The 20469-nt window shown below is 46.3% G+C and overlaps 2 protein-coding genes across 2 annotated transcripts; one reads left to right on the top strand and one right to left on the bottom strand.

Annotated features, from left to right (window-relative positions):
• Positions 1-5878: 5878 nt before the first annotated feature.
• Mrps2 (mitochondrial ribosomal protein S2) lies at positions 5879-9050 on the bottom strand. The gene is made up of 4 exons (XM_031369514.1): positions 8954-9050; positions 8737-8853; positions 8152-8281; positions 5879-7649 (listed from the first exon to the last, which is right to left on the bottom strand). The coding sequence occupies exons 1-4, from the start codon at positions 8994-8996 to the stop codon at positions 7064-7066; spliced, it is 876 nt and encodes a 291-aa protein (XP_031225374.1). The 5' UTR covers positions 8997-9050; the 3' UTR covers positions 5879-7063.
• A 2042-nt stretch (positions 9051-11092) lies between these two features.
• CUNH9orf116 (chromosome unknown C9orf116 homolog) lies at positions 11093-14679 on the top strand. The gene is made up of 3 exons (XM_031369515.1): positions 11093-11385; positions 12353-12431; positions 14314-14679. The coding sequence occupies exons 1-3, from the start codon at positions 11243-11245 to the stop codon at positions 14500-14502; spliced, it is 411 nt and encodes a 136-aa protein (XP_031225375.1). The 5' UTR covers positions 11093-11242; the 3' UTR covers positions 14503-14679.
• Positions 14680-20469: the final 5790 nt, after the last annotated feature.

The following is a 20469-nucleotide window of genomic DNA, read 5'->3' as shown; positions in this document are numbered from 1 at the left end:
ATGGGTATTTTAGTGACATACAGCTTTTAACTTTACTTTTTGACTTTACAGTCCCACACATTTAACCCATTACACACTTTGCTTTATCTGAGATAACTTCGCAATTCCTAGGAACTGGGCATAAACCTTTTGAAGTGGCCATTCTGCATTCCAAGGTGTGGTAGCTCCTGCATTCACCAAGCCTTCTATTTTGATTCCATTTACTTGAAATTTTAGTTTGGCCTCTGACCATTATCTGTTTTCTAGAACACATGTTTTCCAGGACTTCTAAACCCTCCTGTTCTTTCTGCTGGAATGGCTTTGCTTTTGATGAACAAAAACAGTTACATCCTACCTGTGTTAAATTGTATCTCTCCTTTTACACAGGCCAGAATTTTAGCCTCTCCTTTGAAATCTTCATCTATAATTCCTGAATGCACAATGAATCCTTGGAAAGTCGATCCTTGGGAAGTCAGTCTTCCTAAGATCATTCCTACTGCCCCTGATGGCAAAGGACATAACTGAATTTTGAGGGATAGAGTAAGATGTTTACCTGTGGCCAAATCTAGAGCTGAGCTACCTGCAGTAACATGTATTAAATCTCCAATTCTGAGTGGAGGTTTTTCAGTCTGCATGTCACTCCTTGGCTAAAATGGTTTATATTTTCTACTGTACGGCCACAATCTAGACTCCCAAGGCCATTTCCTGACAGTAAGAAATTACTTTGAATATCCCTTTTGGATGTACACTCATTGGTCCAAAGGCAACACTTTAGACCAATGGAACGAATAGACCAATACCTCTGAAAGTCTTGGCCATCTTTCTTGTTTATATTTAGAAAAAAATATTGTCCTTAGAGATGTCATGTTCACGGTTTTGTTGCAAATGACCATATTTCCCCGCAATTAAAACACCAAGCATTTTGAGATCTGAGACCCTTAGTGGCTTGGTCACAGTCTCTTTGCAAATGACCATGTTTCCCACAATTGGATCACCAGACATTTTGATATTGGAGACCTCTAGCTATACCTTGACCTATGGTATTAGGGTGGTTCACATAAGAACTGATAGTGGCTATATCCCTTATCCACTTGTCCATAAGGGCTGCTCATGACTTTAATGGTCTAATAACATTCTTTTACATTCAGTATCTAAATTTTCACACACCAAGGTCTCTTTCAATACTTGCCTTGTATACGGCTTTGTTTTCAACTGAAACTAATCTTTGTGAAAAATCAGTGAGGGCTTCTCCAGAGCCTGTATAATCTTTGAAAATGAGATAGACTTTTTCCAGGGCTCCTCAACTTTGTCCCAAACTTTTTTTTTTTTTTCGAGACAGGGCTTCTCTTTGTATCCTTGGCTGTCCTGGAACTTACTCTGTAGACCAGGCTGGCCTTGAACCCTAACTTAGAAATCTGCCTGCCTCTGCCTCTCAAGTGCTGGGATTAAAGGCGTGCACCACCACTGCCCGGCTGTCCCAAACTCTTAAAGCTGCTAAGCAACATTGTTCTATATTAGCATCATCAAATTGAATCTGTTTTTGTATATAAGACCAGTAACTGGCCGGGCAGTGGTGGTGCTCGCCTTTAATCCCAGCACTTGGGAGGCAGAGGCAGGTGGATTTCTGAGTTTGAGGCCAGCCTGGTCTACAGAGTGAGTTCCAGGACAGCCGGGGCTACACAGAGAAACCCTGTCTCAAAAAACAACAAACAAACAAACAAAAAAGGAATAGAATCCCACCAATCCCTGACTGAGCTTGCCACAGAATTCCACAAATCCTTGAGCTTGCTTCCAAATCAGGCCATATAATCCCCCTGTTGGGGAACTTGCTATTAAAGTAGCAGTCCTCCATGACTTGATGGCTTTCTGAACTTGGTGCAAAATGGGGGACTTCCATTCTCAGCAGGGCTTCCCTGTCTCTGCCTGTTTTTGGAGAGTGTCCCTGAACACAGGTGACTAGCCTTGTCTGGCATAGTCTGAAAAGTGACTTTGTACAGAGCTCTCTGCAAGGCTGCATAACTCAGCACACCTGTTACACTCTGGCTTCCCGACCACATGATACTTAGGTACTGTATTATAACCAATCAGCTCATCCTGCTCTCATGATGCCATGACCAATTAGCCCTTTCCACCTGTACTCCTAAGAAGCCCTTCTATATCTCCTATTCCTAAAACAATAAAGTAGACTTGTGTCACTATAGCAGTCTCCAGCGGTCAGTCTGTCCTTTCAGCTCTCCACCTTTTCTTTCTTCTCCTTTTTTCTCAAGCTGGCCACCAGCCTCCGGGGAGAAAGGGGGGATGATCACCCCTCCAAATCCCGACCACCCTGGAAAGCTCCTCTTTCAAAAGAACCCCATATAAACTCTGCCTCTGCGCAGTTCCCTGCTGCTTCTCAACTGAACAGAGACAGCTACCCTCCTGGTTTTCTCCCTGCCTCGCCTCCAATAAATCTCTTGTGTGTGTTGCTAGCAGAGTTGCAACACTTTCACTGGGGAAGCCTCCTCCTGCCAGAAGAGAGCAGTTACACTTACATCAGGAAAACTTTCCCCCACAGTGGGAACAAAGCTGCAACACTTTTGTGGAGGGAGCCTTTCCCTTCAGAGTTTCAGATACTTATTTTGGTGTCTTGATTCAGATTGAGCATTTTCTATCTAGGGTGATGGCCTTGTGAGTTGGAGTAATAGCTAATCCTAGAGAAGTAACCCGAGGGGTGGGAGACCCTCTATCCCCAGCTGGACAGAAAGTTTAATAAGGTAGAGATGTCTGCCTGGCTAATGTGTTGTGCTGTGTGATTTTGTGGTTCTTTCTTGGCTCTTGACTGGCAGGTTACCTTTACATTCAGAGCTGTAACATTTGCACTGGGGAAACCTTTCACCTTAGAGTTGTTAACACTTGTAAGTCTGAAAAGTGCTGATTACAAACAAGGGGGAAGAAAAATGAAAAAAGACTCGCATGACTTAAAAATATACCAATACCTGGGATGAGAGACACTGCAGGTGCACTGGGGAAGTGGGTGGGAGAGAGTGCAGGTGCATTTGGCCTTACTTCTTTTTAGGGGGGACTTGTAGCTGGTCTTTGCTATTTTGTGGATTCTTTTTCCCAACTCTTTTCCCTGGTTTTACTGCCCTATCACTAATTAAGAGAGAAAGGGGTGAGGGGAGAGATCCTTGAATCTAATTTCTTCCTTCTTTAAGCATGACTACTAACAAACCACACACCTCTCCCCCGAATGAACCACCTCTTGGGGCCCTAGCATTTATATAACTTCTGAAAATTTCCCAGAACTTCAAATATCACACAATTACAGAAAGTATATGCAGCTGGCAAAACCACGCCTCTGCTAGAGCACCAGGCAAATCATAGTCAGCTGCTGCCAACAGTCTGAAACAGTCCCACACCTAGGATTAAAATGAAAATATATTCTTGTAATATTTTTTGTTTTTTTAAAGAAATAAAAATTCCAGAATTCTTTGGGCAATGGTGATGCATGCCCCTAATCCCAGCACTTGGGAGGCAGAGGCAGGTGGATTTCTGAGTTCGAGGCCAGCCTGGTCTACAGAGTGAGCTCCAGGACAGCCAGTGCTACACAGAGAAATCCTGTCTTGAAAAAAAAAAAACAGGGCTGGAGAGATGGGTCAGTGGTTAAGAGCACAGACTGATCTTCAGAAGGTTCTGAGTTCAAATCCCAGCAACCACATGGTGATTCACAACCACCCATGAGAACTGACGCCCTCTTTTAGTGTGTCTGAAGAAGCTACAGTGTACTTAGATGTAATAATAAATAAAAAATCTTAAAAACAAACAAACAAACATTCCAGAATTCTCAAAAATATGACTATGTGTGTATTGGGGGCTGGGGGATGATGGTGTTATTGTTTGGTTGTTCTGTTTTGTTTTTTCATTTTTTAGACAGGGTTTCTCTGTATAGTCCTCAGTGTCCTGGAACTCACTGGTAGACCAGGATGGCCTTGACCCAAAGAGATCTACCTGCCTCTGCTTCCCAACCATTGAAATTAAAGGCATGTGCCACTATGCCCAGCTTGGCCATAATTTTTGTTGGAGCACGTTTGACCTGAAATGGTACTTAGGCAGACATGGAAATGTTCAAGGTAACTAGCATGAGGGCAGAAAGAACAAAGCGAAGGGAAAAGATAAAGAGAGAAGGGAACCATGAATACATGGCTCAGTGTTTACCATTCCTTCTCTGCCTTTTTCTCTTGACACACAGAAATATACACATGTATATGTAGCTTTTATATCCTTGTGTATGTTCACATGTGTGTGTGCACACATGCACACGTGTGTGCATGTGAAAGCCCAAGGTTGACATCAGGTGTCTTCCTCCATTGCTCTTCACCTTAAACACTGAGGCAGAATTTTGATTTATTTTTCATCTTCTGATGCTCATGTGTTACCAATGAGTCAAAAATGGTTGCTGCCTCCAGCTTGCTTGGTGCAGTCAGCATCATGGTATCAATATAGTGCACACAATGTGATATTTTGTGGAAGAGACAAATGATCCAGATCCCTTCTAACTAAATTATATAACATAGGGCTGGAGAGTTACTATAACCTTGAGGTAAAACTGTACAATGCTGGTCTTGCCGACGAAGAGCAAACTGTTCTGGTGGTCCTTATGAAGTTACTGAGAAGGGTATTGATAGATCAATAGCTGCATACCATGCACCAGGAGAGGTGTTAATCTGCTCAAGGATAACACATTTGGTACAACAGCTGCAATCAGTTACTACCTGTTTTCCATAGTCAACTAGCATTCTCCACGATGTCTGCCGTCTGCACTGGCCAGATAGGAGAGTTAAGGAAGGTGTGGCAGGAACTATCATTCCTGCATCTTTCAGGTCTTTGATGGTGGCACTAATTTCTGCAGTTCTTCCAGGGATACAATACTGGTTTCTCTATTTTCCTTGCCAGTGGCAACTTTAAAGACTTCCATTTAGTCTTCCCAACCATAAGAGACTTCACTCTACAGGTCAGGGAACCAATGTGAGAATTTTGGCAACTTCAACTTCTATCTATCCCAAATATACCTTCTGGGGTTAATAGCCACAGGATTTCAGGGACTCACTGTGAGTTGCAGGTTAGCCAAAACTCCATTAATCATTTGACCTCCATAAGCCCCTAGTTAATTGGAGGGCCACAGTGTTTCTTAGGGTCTTCTAGAATCAGTATTCAGTAGACCCTGGAGTCTGATTGTTTCCTTTTCCCTAGTTGCATATAATATTCTCTGGAGGCCTGGGGGAAGGCTAACAATAAGACTTTTAGATATTTTATCAAGGTCCTCCCTGGCCATCACTTCACTGTGGGTCTCCAAACTGGAAATTGATTCATGGGTTGAGAATCTCTTTTGCCCTGATCCAGTGTATCCTTGCTTTGTTTTGACAAAATTTGCTTTGCCTGTGCTGGACCAAAACGGGTCAGGCCATTATGGACACTGCTTAGTCTATGCTGCTCATTGTGACAAAGAGGATCACCTTGCCTTTGGTGACTCAGTGTTGCCATCTGGCCCCTGATAATTCGGGGGCCCAATTAAACCCACTGCATTTAATTCATCCAACAGACCAAGCATCTTCAACCCCAAGGTCTAGAACAAGGAAAAGGGCAACAGCAAAGCTCTTCAAATGTGTTGGTGCCCTTCATACAGGATTAGTGAAAGGCTTGTCCTCTGGGCCTTCCCATTGTGGAGGATCAGGTTTTACACAGTGTACCACTCTAGCATTGCAATTTCCCTGTGCCTTAAAAGCCCTTCATCACCACTAAGCCAAGAGATTATTAGGTATCCCCAACTCCTTTTCAGTATGGTTTGGGGTCCTTGCAAGCATCAGGGCCTGTGAAAGGCAAGAAAGGAGACTTGCCTGACTTAGTTGGTGCTGGTTCAAAGTTCTAGAGAGTCTGACACCAGGTGGTTTATTGAGAACATATATTAAAATAGTACAATTGTGGAAAAGAGCTTCCTGGTGTAATACAATCCTGGGTATAAGAGGCATAATTACATCGAAACTCAGCTCAACGTACAAGAGACCACAAAGATGGGTTCTATAGCTTAAAGGCCTAGGATCTGGTATGGTTTCTGACCAAGTCAGTGTAGAGGTCAGCAGGTTATAAAGTCCTGTGACATCTTCCCTAAGGATGGATTCTACTGGCAGAGAAACTAAGGTAAAAATAAAGGTCTAGGAAGGAAAAGTCCAAGATAAGCATTTGGGTGGGTGGGTGGGTGGGGGATTTGGGTGAGGTCTGGCTCTACAAACAGCAAAGGTTACCAGGTCATTAACATCATCCACTCTCAGTCCTCTCGGTGGAAAAACAGGTATCGATTTCCTTCTTTGGGGAAGACAACCCTATGTGATTAACATTCCTGGTGTCCTTGGTGATCTGTGGGCTCAAAGACTTTTGTGCTCCCAGCAGTAGGCTGTCTTTTAAAAAATTTAAACAAACCTTTGATAGCTTTTTTCACTGTGCGAACTTCCATATTAAACATAAGATCTCCACTCAGAGGGCCTGTATCAATAAACTCATCCTGATTCAGTTTTATGTTCCTTCCACCATTACCCTACACCTTTAAAATCCATTCCCGCATATATTCCCCAGACTTCTGCTTGAATTAGCAAAATCATTAAGTTCTTAAGTAGTGTGGCATATCACATGGACTAAACTTTCTATCTCCCCTCTGGGAGCCTGCTTAGCCATAAGTCTGGTTACAGGTCTAGAGGCAATGATTGGGGGGTCCTGAGGGACATCAGTATTGTTTTGCTTGGAATTTTCTTCAGAGAATGAAGGGTTAATTAGCAGACAATAGAGAGTTAATTTTAACTGAAAAGAGAAGCCAAAACTTGGCTAGCTATGTTCAAGTCTTAATGGATGCCAGAGGCCGTGTGGATATATACTTTACCTGAGTTTGTTCCCAGAAAAGAGAGAGACAAGGGTTAGCTCAAGATCACTGGACTTTGGGGTGGCCATATCTAGGGAAAATAGGACTGTGGTGCTTATGGTAAGGATGGGGAGTGGGGACAAGGACCTTCCTGCTCACAACAGGCCTGACTATCTAGTGTGGGAGAAGGGCTTCCTGTCATGGGGAATGGCTCTTATCAGGTGCAGGAGATGTCCTACTGTCCTTGGAGCCCTTGGGGCTCTGCAGCCGATGCAGGATCTCCACCTGCCTCCTCTTCTCCTTGGCCCTGTTGATGGTGGTCCGGAAGAGCTTGCAGAAGAGCTCAATAGCTTGGGGTGAGTCGTCGTTGCCAGGGACAGGGTAAGTGATGAGGCATGGGTTGCAGTTGGTGTCCACAATGCCCACTGTGGGGATGTTCATCTTGGCCGCATCCCTCACAGCCACATGGGGTTCAAAGACATTGTTGAGGGTGTGCAGGAAGATTATGAGATCTGGCAGGCGGACTGTTGGCCCAAAGAGGAGCTGTGCGTTAGTCAGCAAGCCACCCTTGAAGTATCGGGTATGGGCGTATTCCCCACAGGCTTGGGCTGTAGTCTCAATTAAGTGAGAGAACTGACGATTCCGACTCACAAACAGGATGATACCCTTGCGGTAGGCCACATGGGCAGTGACGTTCAAAGCCAGTTGGAGATTCAAAGCTGTCTGATCCAGATCGATGATATCTTGGCCCAGGCGGTTCCCAAAGATGTATGGCTCCATAAACCTGGCAAAAAAACCCCAAGGTAAGTGGAATAGTGTCCGTGGAGCTGCCCTTTCCTTTCCACTGACACCTATCAGCCACCCGGGCTCTTACATGAGGGCACTGCAGGGTGAATGGTGCCATTTACATTTACTGACTCCCCACTACTCCTGTCTAGGGAGTGATGGGCTGGGGACACAGTAGTGGAGTTGAGCAGCTAGCATCAAGTCTGTGGCTCAACCTGTCCCACCTTCTCCCTGTGGAGATTTGAGAACCAACTGCAGATAAACATGAACCCAATCAAGGTGCTCTGTCTAGTGTAGCTCTCTAGGGCCACTTCTGTTCTATACAGCAGCACCTCTCCACGGGGCTCCCCAACCTGCAATGACCCCCAATTTTCACCATGTCTGTGAACAGCATGGATACTAGCACTGCACTTGGTGTTGCTGCAGATACTCCCAACCAGCCCTTTCTTCCAACCTTGACCCAGTCCCACCACTCTGCCCACACTGCCTGTGACAAGCACCTATGGCGGCAACCGGCTTTATGTCCCAGATGTACTCGAGCCTCGAAGAGGCTCTTCACAGAAAACAGCTCCTTTACATTGAAGAAATCGGGATGCTGTAATGGCGCGTCTAGGATCCTGCTCTGGAAATCTGAAAAAGGGAGGAAGGGCAGACACTGTGGCTCATCACCACCAACCAAAGGCTCATCAGTCTCTTGGGAGTGGGAAACTCAAAGCTGAGAAGAAACGCCAGGAAAGATCTGGAACACACGGGGGCATTTTTACAACTCCGAGGGGCTAGTGTCAAGGTCTGAGATGACACTGTCGGGAAAGCCTTGTATTGTCTTACATCAATCTTCACAGGTATAAGAGGAAAACGAGACAGGGGCCTCGTTGACTTAGGGTGCCTTAAACACCCCTCCAGAGGACCAGCAAGATGGACAGATACAAAACTAGTCTTCACCGGTCTCCAGAGCTACTAGGCCACAGGGGTTCTACTCTCCCTCCCACCACACTTAGATTGGTCCTGGGTTCGTTTAGGGATCCTGCAATGACAACCCCTCCACGATTCCGCGCCCCGGTCCAGCTCCACCCGCTGGCCTTTACCGTCGCCGTCCTGGGGCTCGCTGACCGCTGGGACCGGGACTCCCGTGACCTTCCTACCATTCTGCCCCGCTGGGCCCGGAGCCGTCTTCTGCAGGAAACCTGGCCAGCGCCGCACACCTGCGGGGAGAGAGCCGGTGGGGCCGCGCCCAGCCCACGTCCCTGTCCTCCCCTCTCGGATCCGCCGGTTTCTCCCGTCTCCGGGATCCTCCGCGCTCACCTGCACACAACAGCCGGGTCAACACAGCGGGAGCGGACGCCATGGTAGGCGCGTGGACCGAGATACCACAGAGACGCTTCCTGCCCGGCAGAGCGCCTCCTCCGCGGAGCGAGCTATTCGCAGCGCCGCTTACTGGCCCGGAGGACCGGCTTCGCTGTGCACCGCCTGGTCTTTGTAAATATTGGTACTGTGGTGAGTGCTTGGCTGGGACATGGGGCTGAGCTAGGGCGAGTGGTCTCTCACCCACGGGTCCTTCCTCTCGGAACGATTACAGAATCCTCAGAAGGAGGCAACCCTCTTGTTCAAATGGTTTTTAGAGTGGGAGGGGTTGTTTGTTTTTGTTCTTGAGACAGGGTTTCTCTGTGTAGCCTTGACTCATGGAATTCGCTCTGTAGACCAGGTTGGCTTGAACTCAGAGAGCAGCCTGCCTCTGCCTCTGGAGAGCTGGGATTAAAGCCCTGTTTGTTTGTTTGGGTTTTCTAGGCAGGATTTCTCTGTATAGCCCTGGCTGTCCTGGAACTCACTCTGTAGACCAGGCTGGCCTCGAACTCAGAAATCTGCCTGCCTCTGCCTCCCAAGTGCTGGGATTAAAGGCGTGCATCACTACTGCCCGGCTTATTGTTTGGGTTTTAATTGCATTTTTTCTTTTTTAACATTTGTTTTAGATTTACTTATTTTTTGCCTACATGTATGTATATGCACCTTGTGAGTGCCTGGTCCCCATGGAGATCAGAAGAAGGTGTCTGACCAACAGGAACTAGAGTTAAAGATGTTTATGAGTCATCTTGTAGGCACTATGAGTTGAACCCAGGTTCCCTCCAAATGGCCTTAATTGTTGAGCCATCTCTCTATCCCCAAATTACATTAAACAATGACGACGACGACAATGACAATGACTACAACAACAACAACAACAACAAACCAATCTTCTTGACTGGCCAGACATTCATAGAGATCTGACTGCCTCTGTCTCCTGGGTGTTGAAATTATTGGTGAACATCACCAACACTGTGCCCCAAGTAGTTTTTTTGGGGGAGGGTTCTTTGGTTTTTCGAGACAGGGTTTCTCTGTGTAGCCCTGGCTGTCCTGGAACTCACTCTGTAGACCAGACTGGCCTCGAACTCAGAAATCCACCTGCCTCTGCCTCCCAAGTGTTGGGATTAAAGGGCTGAGCCACCACTGCCCGGCTTTTTTGTTTTTTTTCGAGACAGGGTTTCTCTGTGTACCCCTGGCTGTCCTGGAACTCACTCTGTAGACTAGGCTGGCCTCGAACTCAGAAATCCGCTTGCCTCTGCCTCCAAGTGCTGGGATTAAAGGCGTGTGCCACTACCGCCGGGCTCCCAGTTAGCTTTTTAAAACAATATTATTTATTTTTATTTATACAAGTACATTGTAGCTGTTTTCAGACACACACCAGAAGAGGGCATCAGATCCCATTATAGATGGTTGTGAGCCACCATGTGGTTGCTGGAATTGAACTCAGGACCTTTTGGAAGAGCAGTCAGTGCTCTTAACAGCTGAGCCATCTCCAGTCCCCCCCCCCCCAGTAGTTTTTATTGTTTGCTTTTAAATTATTATTTATTTTTATTATTGTTGTTATTAAGACAGGGTCTCACTATATACCCCTGACTGGTCTAGAACTCTCTTTGTAAATCAGGCTGGCCTCGAACTCAGAGATCTGCCTTCTGGCATTGCACTAGCACTTCATTAATGCATATAAGCTCCTCTTCCATATGAATTACGTGCATGGCTCACAAGATCATTTTTTATATTTCACCAATATTTGGTCTAGGATTCCCTAAATTTAGCAACATCTTACATCTCGATTTAGGCTGAATTGTGGGGGGTATGGGGTGATAGAGGCCAAGGAGAAGCCAGGCCAGTACAGTAAGCGACAGGCTAGTGAGTACTCGCTCAGGCAGAGATTGGAAGCACCTAATTCCTGCCTATTGGCTGGTGAAGGCCCAGGTTCTAAGGTTTCATTCTAGGACCTGCTTCCTAGTGCATTTTGGGACGACATACGGATGTTTCCACAGTCCTAGAAAAAAAGCCAGTGGAATTCCCAGAGGAGCAGCGTGTGGAAGCTTGGAATTCCTTGCTTAGAACTCACATGCTCCTTTCTTATTCGCCCTTGGGAAGATTCTAGACTTGCCTCCTAGCCAAAGCAGCCTACAAAAGACCGGCCCGCCTCCCGGTCAGGTGACTTCACTGCCTAGCAACAGGACGCCTTGCCGCAGCAGCCACCGACCTGACTGGCCTGAGCTAGTTTCTTGCGGGGGGGTCCCCAAAATGTCTGAAGAAAAACCCCAAGAATGCGCCGAGCCGGAGGAGCCCAAGGCTAAGCCCGTCCCCGAGAAGACGAGCGACTACTACCGCATAAGCGAGAAGCTCCCAGTCCGGTTCAACAACCCGGCGTGGTTTCATGGCTACAGGTGAGGAAGACTGGAGAGTATCTCCTTCACACAGCAGGGTGGCCCTAGCTTTGGCCATGTGTGTGAGAACTCCCAAGTGCCTGGCTGCTGAGGTCAAAAGGAGCCAGACATGAACCCCATGCCTTGGGTCACCATTACTATTAGGGTCTTGCTGTCTGAGCAACCACAGCAGTGAAGGTGTGTGAATAGAGCCTTGCTGCAGACAGGGGATGCCTCTACTCTTTTGTTTCTTTGTATTTTGTTTTTCCTAGACAGGGTTTCTCTGTGTAGCCCTGGCTGCCCTGGAACTCACTCTGTAGACCAGGCTGGCCTCGAACTCAGAAATCTGCCTGCCTCTGCCTCCCAAGTGCTGGGACTAAAGGCGTGTACCACCACTGCCTGGCCATTCCCTGAAAGTTGTACACCTTACAGAGCAGCCTGGTTCTTTTGGAAATAAGGATGGAAGGCTTCTTGACTTCTGTGAGGCAGGGTAGGCACACTCCCTTTCCACAAGTAAGAACACAGCTTACTGAGGCCCCTGTGTGAAGAAGAGCTGCTGGTAGCCTCTGTATCACAAACTGGATTTCTTTTCTCTTCTCCACCTGACAGAAGCTTGGCCTCTGTAAGGTTGAGACTCAAAAGCAGAGGGATTTCTGGGTGATAGATAGGGTCTGGAAGCTGACATGCTGTCCCTGAGGTAGCTAACGTACCTCACAGTGGCAGTCTGTGCCAAGGTTCCACCAAGACCCCTCCTCCAGCATTTGCTGGCTGGGTGTCCTGTAGGGGTTCCTTTAGAAGGATCAGGGGCCATGGCTGGCAGAGGAGGCCAGAGAGACAGGCCTGCTGGGAGAGAGTGCTCCCAGTGGGAGCCCTGTTGACATGGTATTGCCCTTAGGGACAATAAAGTTCCATCAATCAAATTCTTCTAGGCTATGATTTGGCTGCCTTATTTTGAGTGTGTGTGAAAAACAGTGTATCTCTTCCACAGGACCAACGAAGCTATTTCCATGTACAGGACCAGTAACCAAACCTATGGGAGCAGAGCTCCCACGGTGCATGAGATGCCGGTAAGTGCAAGCCAGACGTGCCGGGATGAGGTGCCATCTGGAAGAGCCGACTTATGAGAAGTCAAAGTTGTAAATCAGCTTCCCACATTGTAAATGTGTGGCACCTCAAATCATGTTAGGACAAGGCAGGGCAGAGAGATGATAGAATACGGTTTCAAAGCAAAGTATATGGTAGAAAGAAAAGTACAAATAAACTTGCTTCCACGTTCTCCTCCCCATCAGACAGGCACGCACTTCTTCACATGGGCACCTGAAGGCAAATTAGTGAAGTCAAGTGTTCATGTGAGTGGCAGAACTCCTCTGAAGAGCCTGTCTACAGGAAAAGATTTTCTGGAGTCACTGTTTCAAAATCAGACACAAGGTGTTTCAGACACAAGCAGAAACGTGGGAACTGCTGCCCCCGCCTTCTTAAGTGCATTCACCTTGTCTCTGTGTGGGAGTACACCATGCCACACATGTATGGAGGTCAGAGGACCACTTGTAAGAGCTGGATCTCCTTTCACCAGGCTTGGTAATAAGTGCCTTTGGTCTCAAGTTAAGCCAGAGCTAGTTCTGAATCAGTTCAAAGCTTTGAACCCCTGAACCTCTTGCCTCCACCTCCCAAGTGCTGGGTTAAAGGTGCATTCCACCACATCATATTTCATGAAGTGCCAGGGCTAAACATTAGACATGGTGTTCCACCTGCTGAGCCACACCCCTGGTTTCTGCTTCTGCCGCTATAAAAGGCCATGGAGAAGAGGCTGCTCTTTTCAACAGTTGTGCCTTACAGTCAGGTTAGCAGGCCATGGGGCACAGGCTGAGAGTATCAGAGGCAAGCTAGGGGGTAGGTATTCCCTGCTTCTTAGTCCTGCTCTCTGGGGTTGGCTTTTCAGCTTTCTGACTCAGTCCACTGCATTCTATGAGCAGTGGACTTAGTATTATTCTCTATGATGATACTGCAAGGGTAGATATTTATTATTATAGAATTGTCAGAATGCATTGACTATGCAGGGCCAAGATGGGGTAGGCCCCGAGTGTTCAGTGCATAGCCCAGTAGCAGTATTGGCTCAGATAGATCAGGCTCATCTGCAATACACCATGCAAACAATGGGGGGAGCTGTGTGTATTGGAATGGTATTTGAACACTTTATTCTCTTCTTTTCTTTTCTTCTTCCTTTCTTTTCTTTTCTTTTCTCTTCTTTTTTTTTTTCCTTTTTCTGAGACAGGAATTCTCTGTATAGCCATGTCTGTCCTTGAACTCTCTTTGTAGACCAGGCTGGCTTCCAACTCACAGAGATCCACCTGACTCTGCCTTCCGAGTGCTGAGGTTAAAGGCATGCCCCACCACACCCAACTATTTCTCTTTGTAAGTTATAAGTATTTTGCTAGAGTATTGCAGACACTGCTCTAGAGTAAGTATTGTGACTACACTCACAGAGGAGAAGGCTGAAGTATACAAAGTCCTAGTGGCTTGCCTAATGTGGCATGACTAGTAGGAGTAGACCTCAATGTGTGTGTGTGTGTGTGTGTGTGTGTGTGTGTGTGTATGTGTGCACGCATACACACACACACACATGTTGTAGGGGTATAACTCTGACCTAACCCCAGGTTAATGATTGTTGTTATACCTAGGCGTGGAGCTGTGGCAGATAGGTGATCCTGTGACGACTTCTTGTCCATGTAGTGTGGAAAGAAGGCAGTGTTAATCATATTAGACACAAGCACAAACTGGGGTGGTTGGAGCAAAGGAGGCCATCTTGCTTACCTTGGTTTCTGGGCTTCCTAGCATCAGAGGTTGTAGTTTCTCACAAATTCTCACTGTTTGTCCAAAGTACTGGTCGGTCGGACTGCTTGAGTGTTACCACACACCACTAATCCTCTTGTTTGTCTGTTTGACTTTCAGAAAGTATTTTATCCATCTTCAAGTAAGTTTTCCAGACAATGTGCAGCTTTTGGAATGTTCCGGAGTCATAACATTAATGTTAGCCTGGAGAAGAGCCTAGTGACCGGGCCCGACAATCACATCACCCACTATGATCGCTTGAACTTCCACCCCAGTTACAATGTCAACAGGCCATCCATCTGTGACTAAGAGAGCTGGATTCCCCTGATCCTCCACAGGTGCCTTATTCTAAAGGCTTCTCAGAAAACACTTTTCCTTTCCAGAGGAGAAAAATATGCAAATAGGGCCATAATGTCTTGTGTTCTGCATTTTAGACAGGAAAGATGCTGATAGCATCTTTGTTTTATTAAAACGTTGCCCCAGCCTCAATGTCTGCCCTGCCCCTTATTTGTCCTGAAGCAGCAGGGCAACTGCACATTTGGAACCTGAATCTTGGTCTGAAATGTGGGGTGTGCCACTAAGTCTCACAGACCCCAGAGAGCATGGAGTGCCCCACCCGGTAGCACAACCTTCAGCCTCAGTGAGGGTCAGGGAGGGACACATGCCATGCACCAAGGTTGACTATGATTGTCATTTTTGATGATGGTCGAGATTGCCTGTCTCCCCCGTCCAAGTTCCATCCAGGACTGACCACATTTAGCTTTCCAGACTGGAAATACTCAGATTTAAACAAATACTCTCTTTGATCATTTTATTTTTTAAGATTTTATTTTAAAATAGTGTGTGTGTGCGTGTGTGTGAGTGTGTGTGTGTGAGTGTGTGTGGATGTGTGTGTGTGGGGGATGTGTGTGAGTGTGTGTGCATGTGTGTGTGTGTGTGTATGTGTGTGTGTGAGTGTGTGTACGTGTGTGTGAGTGTGAGTGTGTGTGTGTGTGTGTGTGTGTGTGTGTGTATGTGTGTGTGCCTGGGGAGTCCAGAAGAAGATGTTAGATTTCCTGGGGTTTCAGGAGATATGAATTACCCCAAATGGGTACTGGGACCTGAACTTGGGTTCTTTAGAAGAGTAGCATGTGTTTTTGGCCACTGGGCCAACTCTCCAGCTCTGATTTTCTCTTCTTTTAACTCTTTCTTTTGTCAGGCTTGTCAGCAAGTGCTTTGTTCAACCTGCTAGCCATCTTGCTGATTATCTTAGGGTTTTTAATTGCTGCAGGGAAACCACGTGACCAAAAAGCAAGTTAGGGAGGAAAGTGTTTATTCAGCTTACACTTCCACATTCCAAAGGATGGCAGAACAGGAACCTGGAGACAGGAGCTGATGTAGAGACCGTGGACGAGTGCTGCTTACTGGCTTGTTTCCCATGGCTTGCTCAGCCTGCTTTCTTATAGACCCCATGACCACCTGCCAGGGGATGGCAGCATTCATCCATAAAGAGCTGGGCCCTCCCCCATTGATCACTAATTGAGAAAATGCTTTACAGCTGGATCACATAGAGACACTTCCTCAACTGAGACTCCTTCCTCTCTGATGATTCCAGCTTGTGTCAAGTTTACACACAACCAGCCAGTACACTGATCTTGATTATTTTTTTCATTGTATGTGTGCTTCTATACCGGGGTGTACACAGCGAGGCTGTACTCTGCCATGTGTGTACATGTGTATGTGTGCTCGTGTGTGTGTGTGTGTGTGTGTGTGTGTGTGTGTGTGTGAGTGTTGACACACATCTGTTGTCTTCTTTTATTGCTCTCCACCTTGTTCTGAGACAGGGTTCCTCATGGAATCTGGAGCCTGGAGTTCCAGTTTTGGCTGGCTGACTGGCCAGTGAAACCCTGGCATCCACTGGTGTCTATCCTTCAGTGCCAGGGTTAGAGATGCATGCTCCTGTGCCAGGCTGGGGATCCAAACTCAGGTCCTCAGGTTTGTCAGATAAATGCTTCACCCATTGAACCACCGCTCTACTTCTGATTTTTTTTTTTTAAACTTTATTCTAATGAATGAGGAATTCTCACTACAGGAAATCTGGAAAGGGTTGAGCTCAGAAAGAAGAAATCTTAACACATGATCATTAATATTTTGTTCATAGAAATTAAACACCCTGGTTTTTTTCTCTTCAGTATTATTATGCACAAAATAAACCTTTGGCAACAGTCTTAATGACTAACTTGGAGTGGAAATACTTTCTAGAAAAAAAATTGATTGGTTTAATTAAAAAGCTGAGGTTGAAGACAGAATCTTCAGACTGCCCCTCTGAGGCAGAAACTGGGACGACAGGATGTCCAACTGAAAAGTCAGTCTTGTTTTGTTTTGTACGATTTATTTAGGGATGCGAGGAGGTGATGGATGCCTTTAATCCCAGCATGAGGGAGGCTGAGGCAGAGGTGGTCAGATCTCTGTGAGTTTGAGGCCAATCTGGTCTATGTAGCCAGTTCTAGGAAGGTCAGAGCTACATAGAGAGACTCTGCCTCCAAAAACATTTTTTTTTCTTTTTAAATTTAGGGTTGTCAAGCAGTGGTAGTACACGCCTTTAATTTCAGCACTTGGGAGGCTGAGGCAGTCAGATTTCTGAGTTCAAGGCCAGCCTGGTCTACAGAGTGAGTTCCAGGACAGCCTGGCTACACAGAGAAACCCTGTCTCAAAAAACCAACAACAAAAAACAAAATTAAAAAAAAAATTAAGGTCTGGAGACATGGCTCAGGGGTTAAGGGAACTGGTTACTCTTTCAGAAAACATGAGTTCTATTCCTAGCACCCACATGGTAACTCACAACTGTCTAACTCCACACACTTATGTGCTGACAAAACACGTATACACATACATAAAAATTGTAAATTTATCATTTGTGTACATGCATGCCTTCATTAGTTTGTGTACCTCATGAGTGCAGATGCCTAAAGAACCTAGAGCAGGGTCCCTGAGCCTGGAGCTACAGGAGGCTGGAGCTGCCTGGTAAGGGTTGGAAACTGAACCTAGGTCATCAGCAAGAGCAGAAGTACTCTTACTGTAGAGCCCTCTCTCCAGCCCCTGAATTAATCAGTTTGTGGCGTTTTGAGACAAGGGTCTCTCTGCATATCCCTGGCTGACATAGAGCCCACTAGGTAAACCAGGTTGGCCCTGAACTTACAGAGACCCACCTGCCTCTGTTTCTTAAGAGCCAGAATTAAAGATGTGAACCATTATGTCTTGCTGAAAATAGGTATGATGGTCTGTATATGCTTGGTGCAGGGAGGGGGACTATTAAAGGTGTGGCCCTGTTGGTGTAGGTGTGTCACTGTGGGTGTGGGCTTTAAGACCCTCATCCTAGCTGCCTGGTAGCCAATATTCTGCTAACAGCCATCAGATGAAGATTTAGAACTCTCAGCTTCTCCTGCATCATGCCTGCCTGGATGCTGCCATGTTCCTGCCTTGATGATAATGGACTGAACCTATGAACCTGTAAGCCAGCCCCCAGTTAAATGTTGTCCTTTATAAGACTTGCCTTGGTCATGGTATCTGTTCACAGCAGTAAAATCCTAACTAAGACAATAGGTTAACAATCATTAAAAATATTCCTTAAATGCCACCAGCCCTTCTCTATTTTGCCTCTCCTCTTTCCACATCACCGAGGATGACCTTGAACTTCTGACTTCTTTCTCAACCTCCTGAATAATGGCATGAACAGGAATCCATTACCACACTTAGTTTATGTGGTGCTGGGTTCGAGCTCAGCTGAGCTATATCTTCAGCTCTATCTGTCTTGTGTGGAAAGAAGGCCACAGCAACCAAGTGCTGTAAAGAAGGGCTATTTTCGCAGCAGCCATCCTGCAAAGCAGGTGGAGGGTGTTATGGTGGGGGAAATCCAGAAGCCGAGACTAGCCCAGAGTGATGGAGCTGGCCTGCTGTGGGATGAGGTGGATTTGTCTCAGCAACTGAGTGCTGGACAGTCCCCACTTCTAAAGCCCAGGGTAATATGGGGCCTGGGCCAGGATTGTCAGCTGGCAAACAAAATGTGGGTTAGCACAGAGACCAAACTTGTCTTCAGGCTGTGTGGGTTTCATTCTGGCACTATGGTTGGGCACTGAATTGCTTTAATTGGCCATGTCCAATAAAATGCTTTGTCTGGAAGAGCTGATGAAATTACAAAGGTAGACAATGCCTGGAAAGCAAGCAAGCAAACAAATAAAAAAAAAAAAAAGACAAAACAAAAAAACATTTTGATGTAATTTACCTGTCTGTCTTACTCCATTTTCAGTTGATATCACAAATTATTTTAGGCTTATAATTTATAGAGAATAGAGGTTCTCAAGATTCTGGAGCCTCGGGATTCCATATCAAGGTCTGAGCATCTGCAAGGTCCTCACTCTGGACCAGAACAGGAAAAGGCAACACATATTGAGACAGAACAGGCCAGCTAAATCAGGCCTCTCACAGCCACTGGTACTACATACAGCACAAGCATTTACCCATGCTCTGATTGCAGAGGTGATGTGGCCAGCTGCTTCATGATCTTGCCACCTGGCCTCTTCCAATGTGATGGACTGTGCCATAAACTGAACCAGACAGAATCAACCCTGAAGTTGCTCTTGTCAAGAGCATTTTATCATATTTTTAACACAGACAAGAAACTGAGATATGGGTGTGCATGTGGGACTTGCTGGTCATGGCTGATGGATGGCCCTCAGCCCAAGGGCGATGTCTTTCCCAGAATCAGGAGCAGCTTCTTTGTTGCACACAGCACAGCAGACTTGGAAGGAAGCATTACACATCCTGGTTTCAGGAGACTGGACTAGTGCCATCCCCAGTGTCTTAGTTAGGTTTCCACTGCTGTGAAGAGACACCATGACCAAGGCACCGTTCTTTTTTTTTTTTTGAAGATTTATTTATTTTATTTTATGTATATACACTGTAGCTGTCTTGAGACATACCAGAAGAGAGCACCAGATCCCATTACAGATGGTTGTGAGCCACCATGTGGTTGCTGGGAATTAGGACTCTGGAGAGCAGTCAATGCTCTTAACTGATGACCCATCTCTCCAGCTCCCAAGACAACATTTAATTGAGGCTGGCTTACAGGTTCAGAGGTTCAGTCCATTATCATCATGGTGGGAAGCATGGCAGCATCCAGGCAGGCATGGTGCAGGAGGAGTCCGGAGTTCTGTATCTTCAGATAGATACAGATATCTTGAATGCTGCTAGAAGACTGCCTTCAGACAGCTAGGAGGGTCTCAAAGCCCACACCCAGAGACACACCCCCCTCAACAAGGCCACACCCCCTAATAGTGCCACTTCCTGGGCTAAACCACCACTCCCTGAAGGGCCACGAACAGGACTGAGGGATGCTCTGTTTCAGGGCAAAGCTCCTTTCCTTTGGCGCTGTCATCACCCTGCCCAAGCGATGTATAAACCATGCTTGGTTTGGATAGACTCTCAAAGGACAAAGGAAGTTGTGGATAGTACTTGGTTTATTCATTAGAAAAACAAAAACCAAAACTGGATGGGTCTTATATACAAAACAAGATGCTTTTTGTTTTCAAGAGTTAAAAGCACTCCAAAAATTTAAGGTGGGAACATGGATGATGACACAAAGCTGCTTCTCCCAGAAACACATGAACAAATATGCACAATGGGTTTATTATACATAGATCCAGATCATTTAGGACCACAATGGGACCACAGAGCCTGCCATCACATCGAACGAAGCTCCATCATGGCAGATGTGGAGGATGGTTGGAGTATGTGTCAGCATTTGGGCACAGAAGTGATTTACAATTCAGAACCGGGTGCATAAAGAAGAAAACTCACTTCCATGTCAGAATACCAACAGAATTCAACCATAAAGTAGACACGCAGAATTCCAGTACACTGAGCTTCAGAACTCAGGGCAGGCAGGTGTATCACAACACAGATGTAATCCTCTAGGCGGTATCAATCAATCTGCCTAACTCCCAGGACCCCAACGCCTGCAGTCTGGCCTCAGCACTGGCCAGGCCCTTCTTTCTGCTGGGTAGAGCCAGGTTGCAGAAAGCCATGCAGACTGCCGTGTTATCATTGGTCACACACAGCTGGGCTCTGAGTCATACACAGCAGGTGTGGGAGGATTTGTCCTCACTATTTTCAGGGCTGGGGCTCACCATCACAGGTGGCTAAGGTGTTTGGGGACCAAGCCGTCTCATGGTCTCACTACTTACCCATACATACATCAAGAACAGGACAGTCAAAACGAATATGTGGGATCACCTTTTA

This window comes from Mastomys coucha, unplaced genomic scaffold, assembly GCF_008632895.1.
Source record: "Mastomys coucha isolate ucsf_1 unplaced genomic scaffold, UCSF_Mcou_1 pScaffold15, whole genome shotgun sequence".
In the NCBI taxonomy this organism is placed as follows: Eukaryota; Metazoa; Chordata; class Mammalia; order Rodentia; family Muridae; genus Mastomys; species Mastomys coucha.
The sequence above is the reverse complement of the archived record's forward strand: the minus strand, read 5'-3'. Positions and strand labels throughout refer to the sequence as shown.

Bases quoted from the DNA above. Each gene is read 5' to 3' on its own strand.
- CUNH9orf116 (XM_031369515.1), top strand. From the start codon at position 11,243: ATGTCTGAAGAAAAACCCCAAGAATGCGCCGAGCCGGAGGAGCCCAAG. The intron at 11,386-12,352 runs GTGAGGAAGACT...TCTCTTCCACAG, and splicing joins GCGTGGTTTCATGGCTACAG to GACCAACGAAGCTATTTCCA. The intron at 12,432-14,313 runs GTAAGTGCAAGC...TTTGACTTTCAG, and splicing joins CCACGGTGCATGAGATGCCG to AAAGTATTTTATCCATCTTC.
- Mrps2 (XM_031369514.1), bottom strand. From the start codon at position 8,996: ATGGCGTCCGCTCCCGCTGTGTTGACCCGGCTGTTGTGTGCAG. The intron at 8,854-8,953 runs GTGAGCGCGGAG...CTCTCCCCGCAG, and splicing joins GACCCGGCTGTTGTGTGCAG to GTGTGCGGCGCTGGCCAGGT. The intron at 7,650-8,151 runs GTGCTTGTCACA...TTTTTTTGCCAG, and splicing joins AAAGCCGGTTGCCGCCATAG to GTTTATGGAGCCATACATCT.